Raw genomic sequence first — 14,101 nt, 5'->3', positions numbered from 1 at the left:
TAAGTTCGTTTTCTTCGCGGTATATTTACGGTAATTTTTTTTAATGAGTAGGTATATTTCGGTATATTTCTGAAGGTCAGACGGGCAACTTCTCTTATTTCCTTGTTAGTTTCCTCTCGTTTATAGGATGTTTCTCTCTCACAACATGGGAGTTTTCCTCGCAGCGATTTCTTTAAATTTGATTCCCACGTTCTTTACATGCACACTTACTTTTTGTTTTACGTTTATTTTGTGTTGATCTTTTGGTTTAAACTTTATTTTGTAATCAATCTAGTATAAGGATGCTATGAAAAGTAATCAATCTTATGGAGAAAGGGGGGTCTATGAGGATCTATTTTAGCTTGCAATATTAAATGGAATATTAAAATACATTTTTTTTTGCTCAGAGGTATATTTAGAAATTGGAAATGTAAATTTCAGTATGTTATTGACGGTCAGACGGCATATTTAATCGATTACTCCGCGGGCACACTGCTTACCTCGTGCGTCCATCAACGTTTTTTGGCAAAAATAAAAATTGTATTCTTTACGTCGCGCGCCTCGCCATTTTTCACTGCCACGAAAAAGTGTACCCTGCCATTTCTGTGCTCCCCGTGTTGCCGATTTTTCTGTTGTCTTTGGCTGGCACTTGTCCCGGAATATGAGTGATTCGCGTGAACAGATTTTGGAGCAAATTAAACTGCAAGGCGATCTCGTGCGTCAGTTGAAGGGAGCCAAGGAGTCCAAGGAGAAGGTCAGTGTTCTGTTTGCTACATGCGCACTGCATCCCCCCATCCTCCCCCACCATACGCATGCCGCTCTGCCACTGCCGAAGCCGCTGCCAGCCACCAGCCACTGGCCGTAACCAATGACCACCATTGTGTGTGTACACAGAAATAATGCAATTGTTCTTGAAATTGCTGGAATCCCCCCCCTTTGTGCCCTGTATGGCTGGCTGCAGCTAATCCCAGACCCTGTTGCACCATCACCATCCCAGGGCGCAATCAGGGTTGCGGATTTCGTCAGCTTTTACAGATCCGAAATCAGAATTCACGCAACTGCCGCTCTGTGCCACCGCCGCTGTGATTCAGTGCTGCGTTGGCAGTTAAATGTATTGAATTTTACAGTAATTAGATTGATTGCAGAGCCAGCAAGCAGTAGAAGCAACAGCAGCAAGCAGCACAAGAAGGAGAAACAGAAACAGAAATAGCAATAATGCGAACACAAAAGAAACATACGAGCGCGCGCGCTCTGCAACTTTCACATTCTCGTTTGCTTTTGTTGCTGTTGTTTCTCTTTTTGTTTGTGGCAGGCATTGCACTCTTAAATTATATATCCAAATGCACGATTACCGCTTGAACCCCACTACCACATCCATTCACTTTCGGACAGTTGTCAAGGGAGCTTTTTGGCCGCTGGCATTTGTTGTTGGACGCATTATGCAGTGTGTTGTGTTGTGTGTGTGTGTGTGTGTGTGTGTGTGTGACCAACTGACTGACTGACTTTGTCCATATGATGGGAGACTCGTCAAGCAGGAGGCAAATACATATGCGACGGCGGGCACATGGTGGTTATAGTAGCTTTTCTGTTGCGGGGGGGCCCCCTCAAAAACCTGCTAGACCGCATTATCTTTTAAGTAACTGGATGTCTAATGTCAAAATTCTGCATGAGTGTGTGTGTGTGTGCTGTGCTATGCATGCGTGTGAATGCACGATCAGCTGTTGCCCACCGTCCCTCCCAGTGCTGCCATCTGGCGGAACACTGATGCAAACAGTGCAAAGGATCCGAGAACCAGTTCAGTTCAGTGAACTGTTTGTCCTTCAACGCCCACCACCCACAGTCCACTGAACCAGCCGCCGCGCGTCACTTTCCTGTTTTAGTTCCGTTCCGATTCGTCCCCCCTCTCCGAGTGTTTAAGTGCTATCAAAAAAAAGTGTTCAATAATAAACGAAAGAAAACGCATCAGCGCCCTGACGGTCAATGGAACGCAATATTTGTATTGTTTTTTTTTTAATGCTGGCTTAGATTCCATTTGGTTTAGACTGCACACACACACACACACACACACTCACGCATTGTTTTTTCTTGTACATTCACCTTATTTCGTCACTAACACATTTAGTCATAAAATAATAAGTAGAAAAAGTAACCGCAAGGCGAAAGAGCGAGAGAGAGAGAGGTTCGAACCTTAACAAGTTTCATTTATTGTTGTTGTTGTTTAATTAGGTTTGAAAAGGCACATTGCGAAAGAAAGTTGTTGCCAATTATTGAGCAGTAAAACGAAAAATAAGAGATTAGAAAGAAAGGCAAAGAAAAAAACGAACAGTTTAAGAGTAAAGCAAAAACAAAAACATATGTTGCGTTCAATTGGCCGCCAGTGGCGCTGTAGTGCTGCGTTTCAGTGTGCAACAATGTACCAGCTGGCGCCGCCAGGCGGTGTACGCGCGAGATCAACGATATTGCTGGGAGAGCAGCAGCAGCAGCAGCAGCCGCCACAGCAGAAGAAATTTAAAATTGATAAACAGCAACAACAACAAAATCAGCATGAGCCACAACAGCAACAAGAAATACAAGAACAACAACAACAACAACAAGCACAGATCAATAAGGTTAGCATCTAAGTACCGCTTACCAACACTGACACAAGTATTGCAGCGCCATATACCGCTTCTTACTTGCAGATCGATGAGGAAGTCGCCCGCCTGCTGGCCCTCAAGGCCAAACTAGGTGGTGATGTGGCACCCGCTAGCCAAAAGTTCACCCTGAAGACGCCCAAGGGCACCCGGGACTATGGACCACAGCAGATGACGCTGCGTCAGGGCGTTCTCGACAAGATTGTGCAGGTGTTTAAGCGCCACGGTGGCGAGGCCATCGACACGCCCGTCTTTGAGCTAAAGGTGAGTTCAGCACCCTCCCACATACCAGACCAAAGCCTACTAAAGATTCATCCCCCCCTCTACCCTCACAGGAAGTGCTGACTGGAAAGTACGGCGAGGACTCGAAGCTGATTTATGATCTGAAGGATCAGGGCGGCGAGATTCTGTCCATGCGGTACGATCTCACAGTGCCGCTGGCCCGCTACCTGGCCATGAACAAGATATCGAGCATCAAGCGCTACCACATCGCCAAGGTGTATCGGCGGGACAATCCGGCCATGACCCGCGGCCGCTACCGGGAGTTCTATCAGTGCGACTTTGACATCGCCGGCACCTACGACCCCATGCTGGCCGATGCGGAGTGCGTGAAGATCGTGTCCGAGATACTGGACACCCTCGAGATTGGCGACTATGTGATAAAGCTGAACCATCGCCAGCTGCTGGACGGCATGTTCGAGGCTTGCGGCGTGCCGGCTGAGAGCTTCCGCACCATCTGCTCGGCAGTGGACAAGCTGGACAAGGTAGGAGCTGGGACACAGGCCTCTGCTTAGTGGATATGCCCTAATCGAGATCGATTCTCTTTCCAGTCCCCCTGGGCGGATGTGCGCAAGGAGATGGTGACGGAGAAGGGCCTGGACGAGGCCACAGCCGACCGGATTGGCGAGTATGTGCGCCTCAGCGGCGGCACGGAACTGGTGGAGCAGCTGCTGGCGGATCCCAAGCTCAAGGCAGTGTCCAATGCTGTCAAGGGTCTGGAGGGAATGCAGCTGCTGCTCAAGTACTGCTCCATCTTCGGCCTGGACAAGCGCGTGAGCTTCGATCTGAGTCTGGCGCGCGGCCTCGACTACTACACGGGCGTCATCTACGAGGGTGTGCTCAAGGCGGAGTCCGGCAGCAGCAGCTCGCCGGCTAAATCGGCCCAGCAGAACGGGGAGCCCGCGGAGCAGGCCACCATCGGATCTGTGGCCGGTGGCGGACGCTACGACAATCTGGTGGGGATGTTTGATCCCCGCGGCAAGGCCGTGCCCTGCGTGGGCGTATCCATTGGTGTGGAGCGCATCTTCTCGGTGCTGGAGGCCCGCTTTGCGGCCAGCAAAGTGAAGCTGCGCACCAACGACGTGGAGGCGTACGTGGCCTCCGCCCACAAGGGTCTACACGAGCAGCGGCTGCGGGTGCTCAACCAGCTCTGGGATGCAGGCATCAAGGTGCGCTGAAGCATTGTACCCAAAGGGATCTCCCTGTAATCGAATATTCAATCTGTTCTTCTGCAGGCGGAGCACTCGTACAAGCTGAATCCGAAGCTGTTGGCCCAGCTGCAGCACTGCGAGGAGCACCAGATTCCACTGGTTGTTGTCCTGGGCGATGCGGAGCTGGCCCAGGGACTCGTCAAGCTGCGTGAGGTGACCACGCGGCAGGAGACGAGCGTCAAGCTGGAGGATTTGCCCGCAGAGATAAAAAGACGTCAGCAGGCCTAAGCCACATGGATACTGGATACTGGATACTGGATACAAAACCGCACTGATGGTGTCTGCCGCCTATCCTTTAATTTATAAACCGAATTCAGCCAGTAATACCCTTCCTTTCCTCCCCCTTTCCCCTTTTTTTTTTTTGTATTTGTACGTTTTGTATTTTTGGGCCCAGAGGTGCCTCTTGTGCTACTATTATAAGTAATCGTAGGAATTACTTTGGACCTTTGAACTTATACCAAAACTGAAAGCTAAAAATAAAATTGCAAATTAGCAATTTGCATTTAAACGAGAATAACGGAGAAACCAAACTGTGTTTTAGATCTTTCTGTGTGGAGTTCTCTCCAATTGGAACTTACTTCACCATGGTGAAGTATCTCCATCCCTTTCTAGCTGTAAGTGCTTGCTGCGTGGTGAATACACAGCGCACAACGGAATCTTCTGTGTAAATTCACCTTGGTGCACTGCTTGTCGTGTGACCTTTTTGATGCACTGCTTGTCGTGTGTTTAAATCAATGTTTCCATTTTGCAGCTCAACTGTCGAGGCCAGCAGCAGGAGGTGGAGCAGCAACAACAAGAGACATACAGAGAATAGGCGGGAAAACAGAATGCCGGAGACGCTGCCCGCAACGGCAACGGTGACAGCCTCGAGCATCGACTGCACTGTCGCCGTGCTCAAGGTACCGACGCCCACCATGCAAATGCCGCAGGTGTGCAATCTCCAGAGCCTCGGACTCATCATGGAGCCCAATAACATAAACATCGAGCTGAATCCCGCCGCAGGGGTCACACCCACAACCACAGGCACAGCCTCCTCCACGACCACTCCGCCCGATTTCAAGGTGAGTTTCGACAGTTCTCTTTATACTCTATTTAGACAGGATCAACGTACGCTTTTGGTTATCACGTAGATGGGCGAGGGGTTCGCTTGCTGCTTGGCCATCTCGGAGATTAGTGCGTGGAAGGCAGACGTTGCCTTTTGGCGTCTGTTATGCGCGAAGGACTCGGTTGAGTCGACGGGTGGTGCCACCAGCTCTGCCAACTGTTTCTCTCTTCTCTGGCCACTTCCTGGCAAAGAACACCTTGAAGAGGTCGTACGCCCAACGATCCAGAACCATGGCCAGGCGCTCATCGAAGGTTGTGGCCAGGTCCGGGCATATGGGGCAGCTGCGCTTGAAATTCTGGAAATTATTTCGCGATTTAACAGACTAATTTAAAAAAAAAAATATTACTTTGTCGACTAGAAATTGAGTTCTCTCAGCGTTGTTCTTCGTGCGTAAGCCTCTTATTTGTGTGACGATTTGGAATGGAATTCGTGAATGGGAATGGCAAGGCCTCTTTGGTTGTCTCACAGAAGGAGAAAAAAAGAAAGCCAAAGGCAAAGCCAAAGCCAAAGCCCATGCTGATCTGCATCCCGTCCGCCTGGCCATTAGGTAATTTGATTATGTCAAATGCTGTCGCGGCTGCCCATCGCTCCCCCCGTTCACGCTCGAATTGAGTTCTGATGTCCCGCTCTCTCTCTCTCTCTCTCCCTCTGTCTCTGCTCCGACAGGCGCATTTTTCATGCCTCACTGCGTACAATTTGATGGCAAGGTGCCGTCGGTCGGTCGGTCGGGTCGTTCCTCCTCTTCTCATTCAAATGTCCTAACGCGCTACTGATTTTGACAGGCGCCGCCGCCGCAACGCCGAAACGTTCACGTCTCTTGCCCAGTGTCGCTCTCGCTCACTCGCTCGCAGTGTCTGTCTGGCTAATACAGTTTTAATATAAAATGTCATTTCGTTTCAACGATTGTCCAACCATTTACTGTTGTTCCTGCTGCTCTCTCACTCTCTTCTCTCTTTCGCCTGCTGACATGTCAGTGCCAGGCCGAAGCTGATGACGGGTTGCACAGTGGGTGGGAATGGCACAGAAAGTTTCGTACCGTCACTCGCCGAAATGTAAGCTACGATTGATGAAAATACACTAAAATCATTTGTATTTATTATCCAGAAGTAGATAAACAAATCGGCAGTGGGGATTTTTTGTGGTTTCTAATTTCGGTTCAATGTTCGCTGCTCGCTTGGCCACCGCCTGCCCACTGTGCACACGCGTGGTGGTGGGAATTTCGGTGGGTTTGGGTTTTGCCCTTCATATGGCATTCATGTGCGTGCATCTTCTGTGTGTGTGTGTGTGTGTGTGTGTGTGTTTGCAGTGATTTGTTTCAGGGTACTGCACAGGGGGTGCAGTGCACTCCAGCCAGCGGTGAACTCTACAGGGGGAAGCGACGCAGCTATCATTCGATGGTTCTAATTTACGGATTAATGAAGGCGCAATTTTACATATGGAAATGCTCCCTGCAGTAGCTCTGCCTCTGCCGATCGTGGGAAGCGATTAGAATGGTGCGCCGCCGCTCGTTGTCCCCTGAAAACTGTTCGGCCTGGCATTGATGGATTGCCTCATAAATTTGTGATTTGCTAAGCTCGGTTTCCATTTCATTATTCCATCTTCCAGTGCACTCAGATCGCAGAGTCAAATTGTGTGGCCGCAAACCATGGGGTAGGTGGTAGCTGTAGGGTAAGGGGGTAGGGCCTGCCCTTTTGCGTAGGTGAGGGGACCAGGGTCAATTTGAGGTGGATTTCTGGTTAGAAAAAAGTAAAGAGCTCCCTTGTGGTTGTGGATAGGGGGGCCAGTACGGATCCGATTTAGGGCTTTTCGTCCTAATATGTCCAAATCCCTTTTGGGAGTGCTGCCATCTACGGAGATGGCCATCTATCTGCCATTTTTCTCTCGCGCTAAGCTTCAATTTTCCGATTCGCAGTTCATCGCCTTGGAAAGAAAAAATTACGGACCTCAAATGGGGGAACATTCAACACCGAAGAGGGGGATACACTTTCTGTGATGGGAGTTTCAAACTATTTCATATATTCATTGGAATACTCCCCCAGTTAGAGTCCTTCAAGGGATTCAGTGTCCTGTCCGCGCAGCCACTCGCTTGTGTCACAGTCAGTGTACCCTCTCTGCGGGTAAGGGTGTGGCTGCAGCGAACAAACACTAATAATATTAATAACGATTATCGTTGGCTGGCAATGGATCTGGAAATCGGATTCAAAGTCATAAATACGCAACGCACCCACTCACTCTCTCTCTCTCTCATTCGCATTGTAGTCCATCATCCGTGCATCGATGGTATCTCTCGCTCGATGCAGGGAGAGGGAGAGATCTAGAGCGAGGGCCACGCGGCAGCAGTTGCTTATCTCGGGTGACCAGAGCGACACGTGCGTTTGCCAATTTCATTCATTCATAGTTTCCCTTGCATGTGTGTGACCAGCAACAGCAGGGAAGAGAAGGGAATCGGCGGTGGTACCAGCAAATTTGCGTGCAATCGTGCTGCCTGCGTTTTTAATGACTGAATAGCGCTCTCGCTCTCTCCCGCTGCCACTCTCTCATTTAATTCGATTATGAGAGGACGTTTTTTTTTCTGTGCGGGGTATTGGTGGTGGCTAAAGTAATTGAAACTCTAACTGTAAGTGGAACTCTGCTTGTCCCACTCCCACTCCCGTCCTTTTATTGTCACGTGCTCTTGGCTGCTGCTTCTATGCGTGTGCATGTATATATATATATATGTGTGTGTGTGTGTGTGCGGCCAAGTACAACTAATGTGGGTGTTAACGGTGTGTTAAGTGATTTTGCCATTTGTTGTAAAATCGAACAATCGGCAAAGCTGGCTGGGCTCTGACTTCGACACCGAAACTCCTGATAAGTATCGGCGCGAACTGTGCACGTTTCGCACATATTTCAAAAAGGTTCTGTTCTGGAAGGAATCGCTGGGAAAAACTTTTCAATTTCCGCTTTAAAATTGCCGCTGCAGCGCCTGCAAACAATTGCACAAAAGTGGTGACTGACTGTAACGTTAATCCGATATTATGTATTGGCCCCACCCTCTCCTCATGGAAAGGGGAATCCGAATCTCCTTCGCTCGTAGACACCGCATTCGTTGGATGGCCGTGGTGCGCCACTCATTTTCCGACCGTCGTTAATGGGTTAATTTAAATGTGTAATTTATTTTACTTTTCTCTCTTATTTCTCCCTAACATTCATTCCCAGCATCTCTTTGTTGCAATCTTCATCATGTCGTCCCTTGTCGTCGTCGTCGTCGTCGTCGTCGTCGTCGTCGTCGTCGACGTCGTATCCCTTGTCCCCTGTCCGGCTAATGAAAACTAAAAACTTCAATTACCAGAAAAGCACAATAATGCGTTTTTAACCCAAAACTGTGAGCAGAACGGGCCCAGAAATTGTGATAGATGAGGGTTTGGCAGTGTTTTTTACGGGCCACTTGTTCGTCGTAACCCTTTCCCAGGGGTCAAAGAAGAAGAGTGACCAAAAACAGAACAAACCAAAAGAAAATGGCAATAAATCAGTGTAAATAACACATAAACACACAGGGAGTGCGAGAGAGAGATGGAGCGAGCGAACGAAAGGGTATTTTGCTTGAAATTTCCCAGCGGGGTGATTATTTAAAATTGTGCAACGCATAAATACATAGAAGTCAAAGTCAGTGGCAGAGGGGAAACAGCAGCAGCTGTGGGACCCTCAGCCTTTTCTTTGTGTTTGTGTGTTTGTTGGTGTGTATGTGTATAATTGTTGTTAACTTATTGCTTTTCCCCAAAAGCAGCCAAAACAATCGCACACACAAGATTATATTTTCGTTTCCTTTCAAACACATAAATACATACACATTTACGTGCCAACATATGTACATACATATATCGACAGCAGAATGACATAACTGTTTATGGACACAAGAGAGCGGCAGTCAAAACAGAACAAGAAGCTAATAAGGAAACTAGAGTGAGAGAGAATGCTCTGAGAGCAGAAGTACCTAGAGAGCGGCAAGCAGAGCAAAGCTGTTGCTGTCGAAGATCAGCTGTAGAGTAGCGTCGGTTTTCGTATACCCTTTGCTTTCGGCGATCTAATATTTATGAGTGATTTATACGCCTGGCCTTTAGAACATAGGAAAAAATGGATATGGCACATCCTTAGGTACATGGGAAATGGCTTAACCATGTACATTTTGTAGCTGAATTTGCTTTTACCTCTGCATTGCAAATACGTAAATGTGTGCCCGAACTGGTATACTGTCTGTGAGGGTATACAAACTGCGTCTTAACTTCACATTTTGGGAGAGCGGTTTCGATGGCTTAGAAAAAACAACAAAGAATGTCGAAATAATAAGGAATGCGAGAGAGGGCACAGCATAAACTTCTTTCTTGTGAATATCTTCTCTCACCCCTATCCAGTCTATCGAAGCATTGCTAAAAGCATAAACGAAAGCGAAGTCAGAGCAAACGAGATGTCAAAAGCGCCGCAATTAGTGTCAGCAGAATCAACAGAAAAAGCAAAAAATGTTTCTGCTATTGACCAAAAGGAAACGGAGCGCCGCGTGAAAGTGATTATGGCCATGGGCTATCCGGAGGGCCTGGCCCGAAGCCGCCTCAGCGAGGCTGGGAACAACGTGGAGCGTGCCGTGAATCTGCTGCTGGAGGAGCACACCGATGAGCATGGCCTGCGTCGCAAACGTCGCTGCATTAAGGAGCTGCGGAATGGTCTATTGGGCGATCCATTCGCCCTCCACAAGAATATTGAACGGATGATGCAGGATCGGCGCTGTGCGCAGACCCTCACCGAGATGGTGAACGGCCGCAGTCTGGAGATTATGCAGGGACTGCTCGACCTATCCTCCTCCTCCGACGACGAAGACGAAGACCAACAGGAATCATCGTCGCCCTCGTCAGGGTAGGGTCGTCGTCATCGGTGATGGAAGGTTCTACGCCCAACAGCTAGTTAACGTTGCCCAAGTGCTCCTCGTTTACATAGAAAGAAATGGAAAAGGTCTCTTTCATTAAATGCATTAAGCTAACTCCCATCCCGTGTACATATCTTTGTGTTTGGCCTGGGGGCTGGCTGTCGCTGCGACTCTCCGGTCAAGCAGCGGAAGCACAACCAGGAACAGGAACAGTGGCAGAGGCATAGAAGCAGCCACCCCGCCCAGTGCCAGCCACTGCAAAGCGTGTCAACCCTTTTCGCCCGATGATTAATGATCGTTTTTTACTTTTTGTTTTGTATTCTGCTGCTTCTTCTCTTCTGTTTTGTACTGATTTCAATTTACCGCTATGCTCGTGATTACCCTTCTCCTTCTCCTTCTACTGCTCTGCGGTACATTTATCCTGGGCTGAAGGAGAACTGCTTATACTCTACCACTGGGGAATGTGATATGACAACTGCTTGATGGACTGAAATTACGAAAATAGCCAGAAATATGGTTGTGTGATTATTGTTAACAAAATTTCGCACTCATTCCATTTGTTAAGTGTTTGTAGGTGTCATCCCATAATTGTCTTTGCTGTTAAGAGCATTACAAAGTCGAGGCTGTCACATTGATTTTCAATAGGAGAGAGTACATGCATGTGTGTGTGCTTGTGTCAGTGAGTTCTTGTTGAAAAATTCTAATTAATTTTGACTTGCAACCGTTTGCACTGTCAACCACAGTCGCCGCTGCTGCTTCTGCTGCTGGCGCTGCCGTTAACCGTAACCTTCACCCCTGCACTGTTCCGGCCCGCCCGGACCCGTACCGGACCACTGTCAACGTTTATCGCGTTTGATCGGCGTTGCGGCGCACCGCAAAATGCGGCGGCAACCCTTGACGCGTTCGCGTAGGCGGCGCCGTATCATTTATCAAGAGCAAATGTCGCCGTGCCACGTCCTGGTGGGTGGCCTGGGCTGTGGGTTTGCTTGGGTTAAGATTTTGTCGGACTTTAAAGTGCAGTCGGAATCGCAGTTACAGTCGCAGGCCGTAAATTATGCATTGAAATCTGATATTGCGCTGACGTCGCACAATGGCCTGCAATCAGGCGCGCTTTGGTCCCGCTCTATCGTCTGTCGGCGCTGTTTTGTGTTTGCATTTTAAAGAGAAACGGACCGAGTCGAAGGGCAATCAATATCAATAGTAATTGCAATTAGAATTTGCGTGCGAAAGTGTGTCAAAGAGATCAGAGCTTGAGCGCGGGAAAGAGAGCGTGCGTTGACAGCGATCAGGTTAATGGCAGAGAGTATAGTTTCAGCATGGAAATGGGCAAATGATGGGCAAGGATGATGATGATGATGATGATGATGATGCAAGAAGAGAGAGCAAGGGTCGGCCATCTTTAATGACGTATGCAAACACAGTGTGTTCGCTCCGCCGCCTGGGAAACGGGACTGGAAATAGGAATGCAAATGGAAATCGAGACCAGTGTCCTAATCCTACTCTCCCTTCGCAAAACCGCAGCTAGAATTCAAGTGGAACGTTGCTTCGCTTCTGTCTCATTTTGTATTTGCAGAAGCGCTTAATTGAGTAAAAAAAAGGGCCCAGAGTCCTGCGGAGCAGCTGCTCCAGCAGCTGAGGGAGGGAGGGCTGCCAATTAATAGATGGAAATGGATTTGTGTATAAGAAATATGCGCTGCCATTTGCATGCATGGAATGGGAGACAAGCAGTTAGAGAGAGAGAGAGAGAGTGAGACAACAGAACAGAGAGACAATTAGGCAATTATTTGCGCAAGGGATCAAGACCAAAACAAAAAGCAGTCCGCTCTGGCTGCTATACCTCTCTCCCTCTCCTTCTCCACAGCATCACGACAATCCTGCTCTGGTTCAGGCTTGTGGGAAAGCGCACACCGCGTGTGTTCGTGCGTGTTTGTGTGTGTGTGTGTCGAATTCCGAAGCCAAAGCCAATGGTGTATTAATTAAAGGTAGGCGATTCCATATTTTTCCCGTTGCATATTTTGGCTGTCACTCTTTCACTGTAGATGTTTTCTGTGTGCGTGTGTCAGCTAGATATGCGACCATCTTCAAAGTGCCTACCTGGGGCTCGCCTCACCCTGAATTCATACACCTTGCTGCCAGAGCCAATAATGGTTTGAGTGGGAGTTGGTTGTGTTGGCGAGTGCTTTTGCTTTTGCTTTTGCTCGGGCTTTGGCTCCTTTTCTCTTAATTGAACATGAGCAATTAGCGTGCAATTTGTTGCGCTCGCGAAATGTACTCTAACGGTGAATGCAGAGCCACGTGCTTTTTTTTTTGTGTGTCTCTTTGCCACCCACCACTCACTCTGGGCTGGGCTGCTGCTGCTGGCCCAGAGAAACGCACTTGAGTGGAATTAATTCTAAATGCGGCTCTGCACGCGGCTAAGTGATTATGTCATGGCCAGAGCCAAAGAGCTTGCAAGACAGAGAGAGTGAGAGAGCGAGTAAGGGGTGGGCCCACTCAGGCGGCTCGCATGTTTAATTATAATTAAAAAGCACACCAGCCCTTCGCTCCATCCTGATCCATAAACATTAAAATGGTTAATTGAGTGCTTAGTGCAGCATCCCCCCAAAAGAGGAATACCCCTCTGACCATAATATTAATTATTTTAATTGAAATGTTCATTATTTTACATCTAATTTACCGCTAGATGCGTGTGACCAGCTCCCCATACTCCCCCACCACCCCTTAAACACCCACATGCCCCGAACAGTAGGCCCACTGATTGATAACAGTTCTTATTGTGTGTGTCTCTCATCATCGCTTGAGATTTGTCCCACTGTGCGTGCCACTGTGGGTCGCGCTTCCTTTTCCTTGGCTTTTTTTTGGGGGTTGCTGTATTTGGCGCGGGGTTTATTATAAATTTTTAATTGGCTTTTTATGTATGAATAATGTCTGCTCCCTGCCCACCGCTAGCTCTTACAGTGGAAGGGATGCATTGTCGCTCTCTTGGTAGCATTTCTTTGCCTTTCCCCTTTCGCCACCCAAGTCTCCTGGCAAAGTAGTTTTTGAGCGCATTATTTATGCAGCCCCTTCATCGTGTGGTTGCTTCTGCCGCGTCTCTGCTTTTGTTGTCGTTTTTGTTGATGTTTTTTCTCAAGAAACATCTCATTTGCAACGGGTCTGCTGGTGTGTGTCGGAGAGGGGGTTAGTTACATCGTTACAGAGAGCCATCGAAAGAGAGAGAGAGCGAGCAAATCAAATGAGAAGCAACACATCCGAACAGAAATAACTGTTGAGGGGCAGAAAAACTATTGCAGGCCCCACCTATATGCTGGGAGGAGGGCGGGTGGTCGGTCACCTGCTGGACACTACTCAGGTGCGCCTTTAACAGAGCTCGGCTCTGCTCTGTTAGTGGTCTGTTAGGCAACCACCCTCGTTGCTTGGGGGGCACCTGTGATAGGCAGCCTCAGTTTTCGGCGACATCCAATGGCAGCGCCGCGGCCCCAACCAACCGCGGGGGCCACCGACGCGCAAGAGCAGAAACAACCCTCGCTAGAACAGAGTCAGACAGACAGACGGAAAGACACCGGCAAATGCCGGTCTCAGCAGCAGCTGATAAGCCTCATGGGGAGAGGGAGAGAGAGCCAGAGAGTGAGAGAGCGAGCGAGCGAGAACGAGCGCAGTGGCCAACCACCTACTTGAGCGCCGTCGACGTTGCGTCGCTGCTACTGCAGAAACGTACGTATCTCTGTTTTCATTCATGCACCCGAGAGAAAACGAAACGAGCCGAGGCAAGCCGATGCTCAATTTCGCGTTACACTGAGTCACTTCTGCAATATTTCAATATTTCAATTCAAAATCCAAACAAACTTCGGCGCTGACGGTCGTGTGTGGTGTGTGCTCTGATGAAAAAGCAAAGCGAGAGAGCGAGCGTGTTGTAGCAGCCGTGTATCGTATATTAACCAAGAAACCAAGAAACAGTTACTGTATTTTCGTATCTGTGCTAAGTGTATTTTTTTTT

At 48.6% G+C, this 14,101-nt stretch overlaps 3 protein-coding genes across 5 annotated transcripts in view; all 3 read left to right on the top strand.

The window, feature by feature from the left end:
* The first annotated feature begins 596 nt into the window (after nt 1–596).
* Nucleotides 597–4,578, top strand: LOC117581651 (histidine--tRNA ligase, cytoplasmic). Of its 3 annotated transcripts, none has more exons than XM_034269026.1 (6): nt 597–733; nt 2,206–2,588; nt 2,661–2,876; nt 2,948–3,376; nt 3,443–4,060; nt 4,127–4,578. In XM_034269026.1, exons 2-6 carry the CDS (start codon nt 2,334–2,336, stop codon nt 4,328–4,330), a joined length of 1,722 nt encoding a protein of 573 aa, XP_034124917.1. In that variant the 5' UTR covers nt 597–733; nt 2,206–2,333; the 3' UTR covers nt 4,331–4,578. The 3 variants fall into 3 exon arrangements, with proteins under 3 accessions (XP_034124917.1, XP_034124918.1, XP_034124919.1); XM_034269028.1 differs by having other exon boundaries at nt 616–733; nt 2,400–2,588; XM_034269027.1 differs by lacking the exon at nt 2,206–2,588 and having other exon boundaries at nt 604–733.
* The window catches only part of LOC117581653 (paxillin-B), a 44,307-nt gene continuing 30,815 nt past the window's right edge, over nt 610–14,101 (top strand). The window contains exons 1-2 of the mRNA XM_034269030.1: nt 610–733; nt 4,854–5,163. Of these exons, the coding sequence (XP_034124921.1) occupies nt 4,930–5,163 (234 nt within the window). The 5' untranslated portion in view covers nt 610–733; nt 4,854–4,929. The remainder of the gene's footprint in view (nt 734–4,853; nt 5,164–14,101) is intronic.
* LOC117581654 lies at nt 9,596–10,218 on the top strand. Its single transcript, XM_034269031.1, has one exon. It carries the CDS (start codon nt 9,652–9,654, stop codon nt 10,096–10,098), a length of 447 nt encoding a protein of 148 aa, XP_034124922.1. The 5' UTR covers nt 9,596–9,651; the 3' UTR covers nt 10,099–10,218.

Source organism: Drosophila guanche, unplaced genomic scaffold, assembly GCF_900245975.1.
Source record: "Drosophila guanche unplaced genomic scaffold, DGUA_6, whole genome shotgun sequence".
Taxonomy (NCBI): domain Eukaryota; kingdom Metazoa; phylum Arthropoda; class Insecta; order Diptera; family Drosophilidae; genus Drosophila; species Drosophila guanche.
The sequence above is the reverse complement of the archived record's forward strand: the minus strand, read 5'-3'. Positions and strand labels throughout refer to the sequence as shown.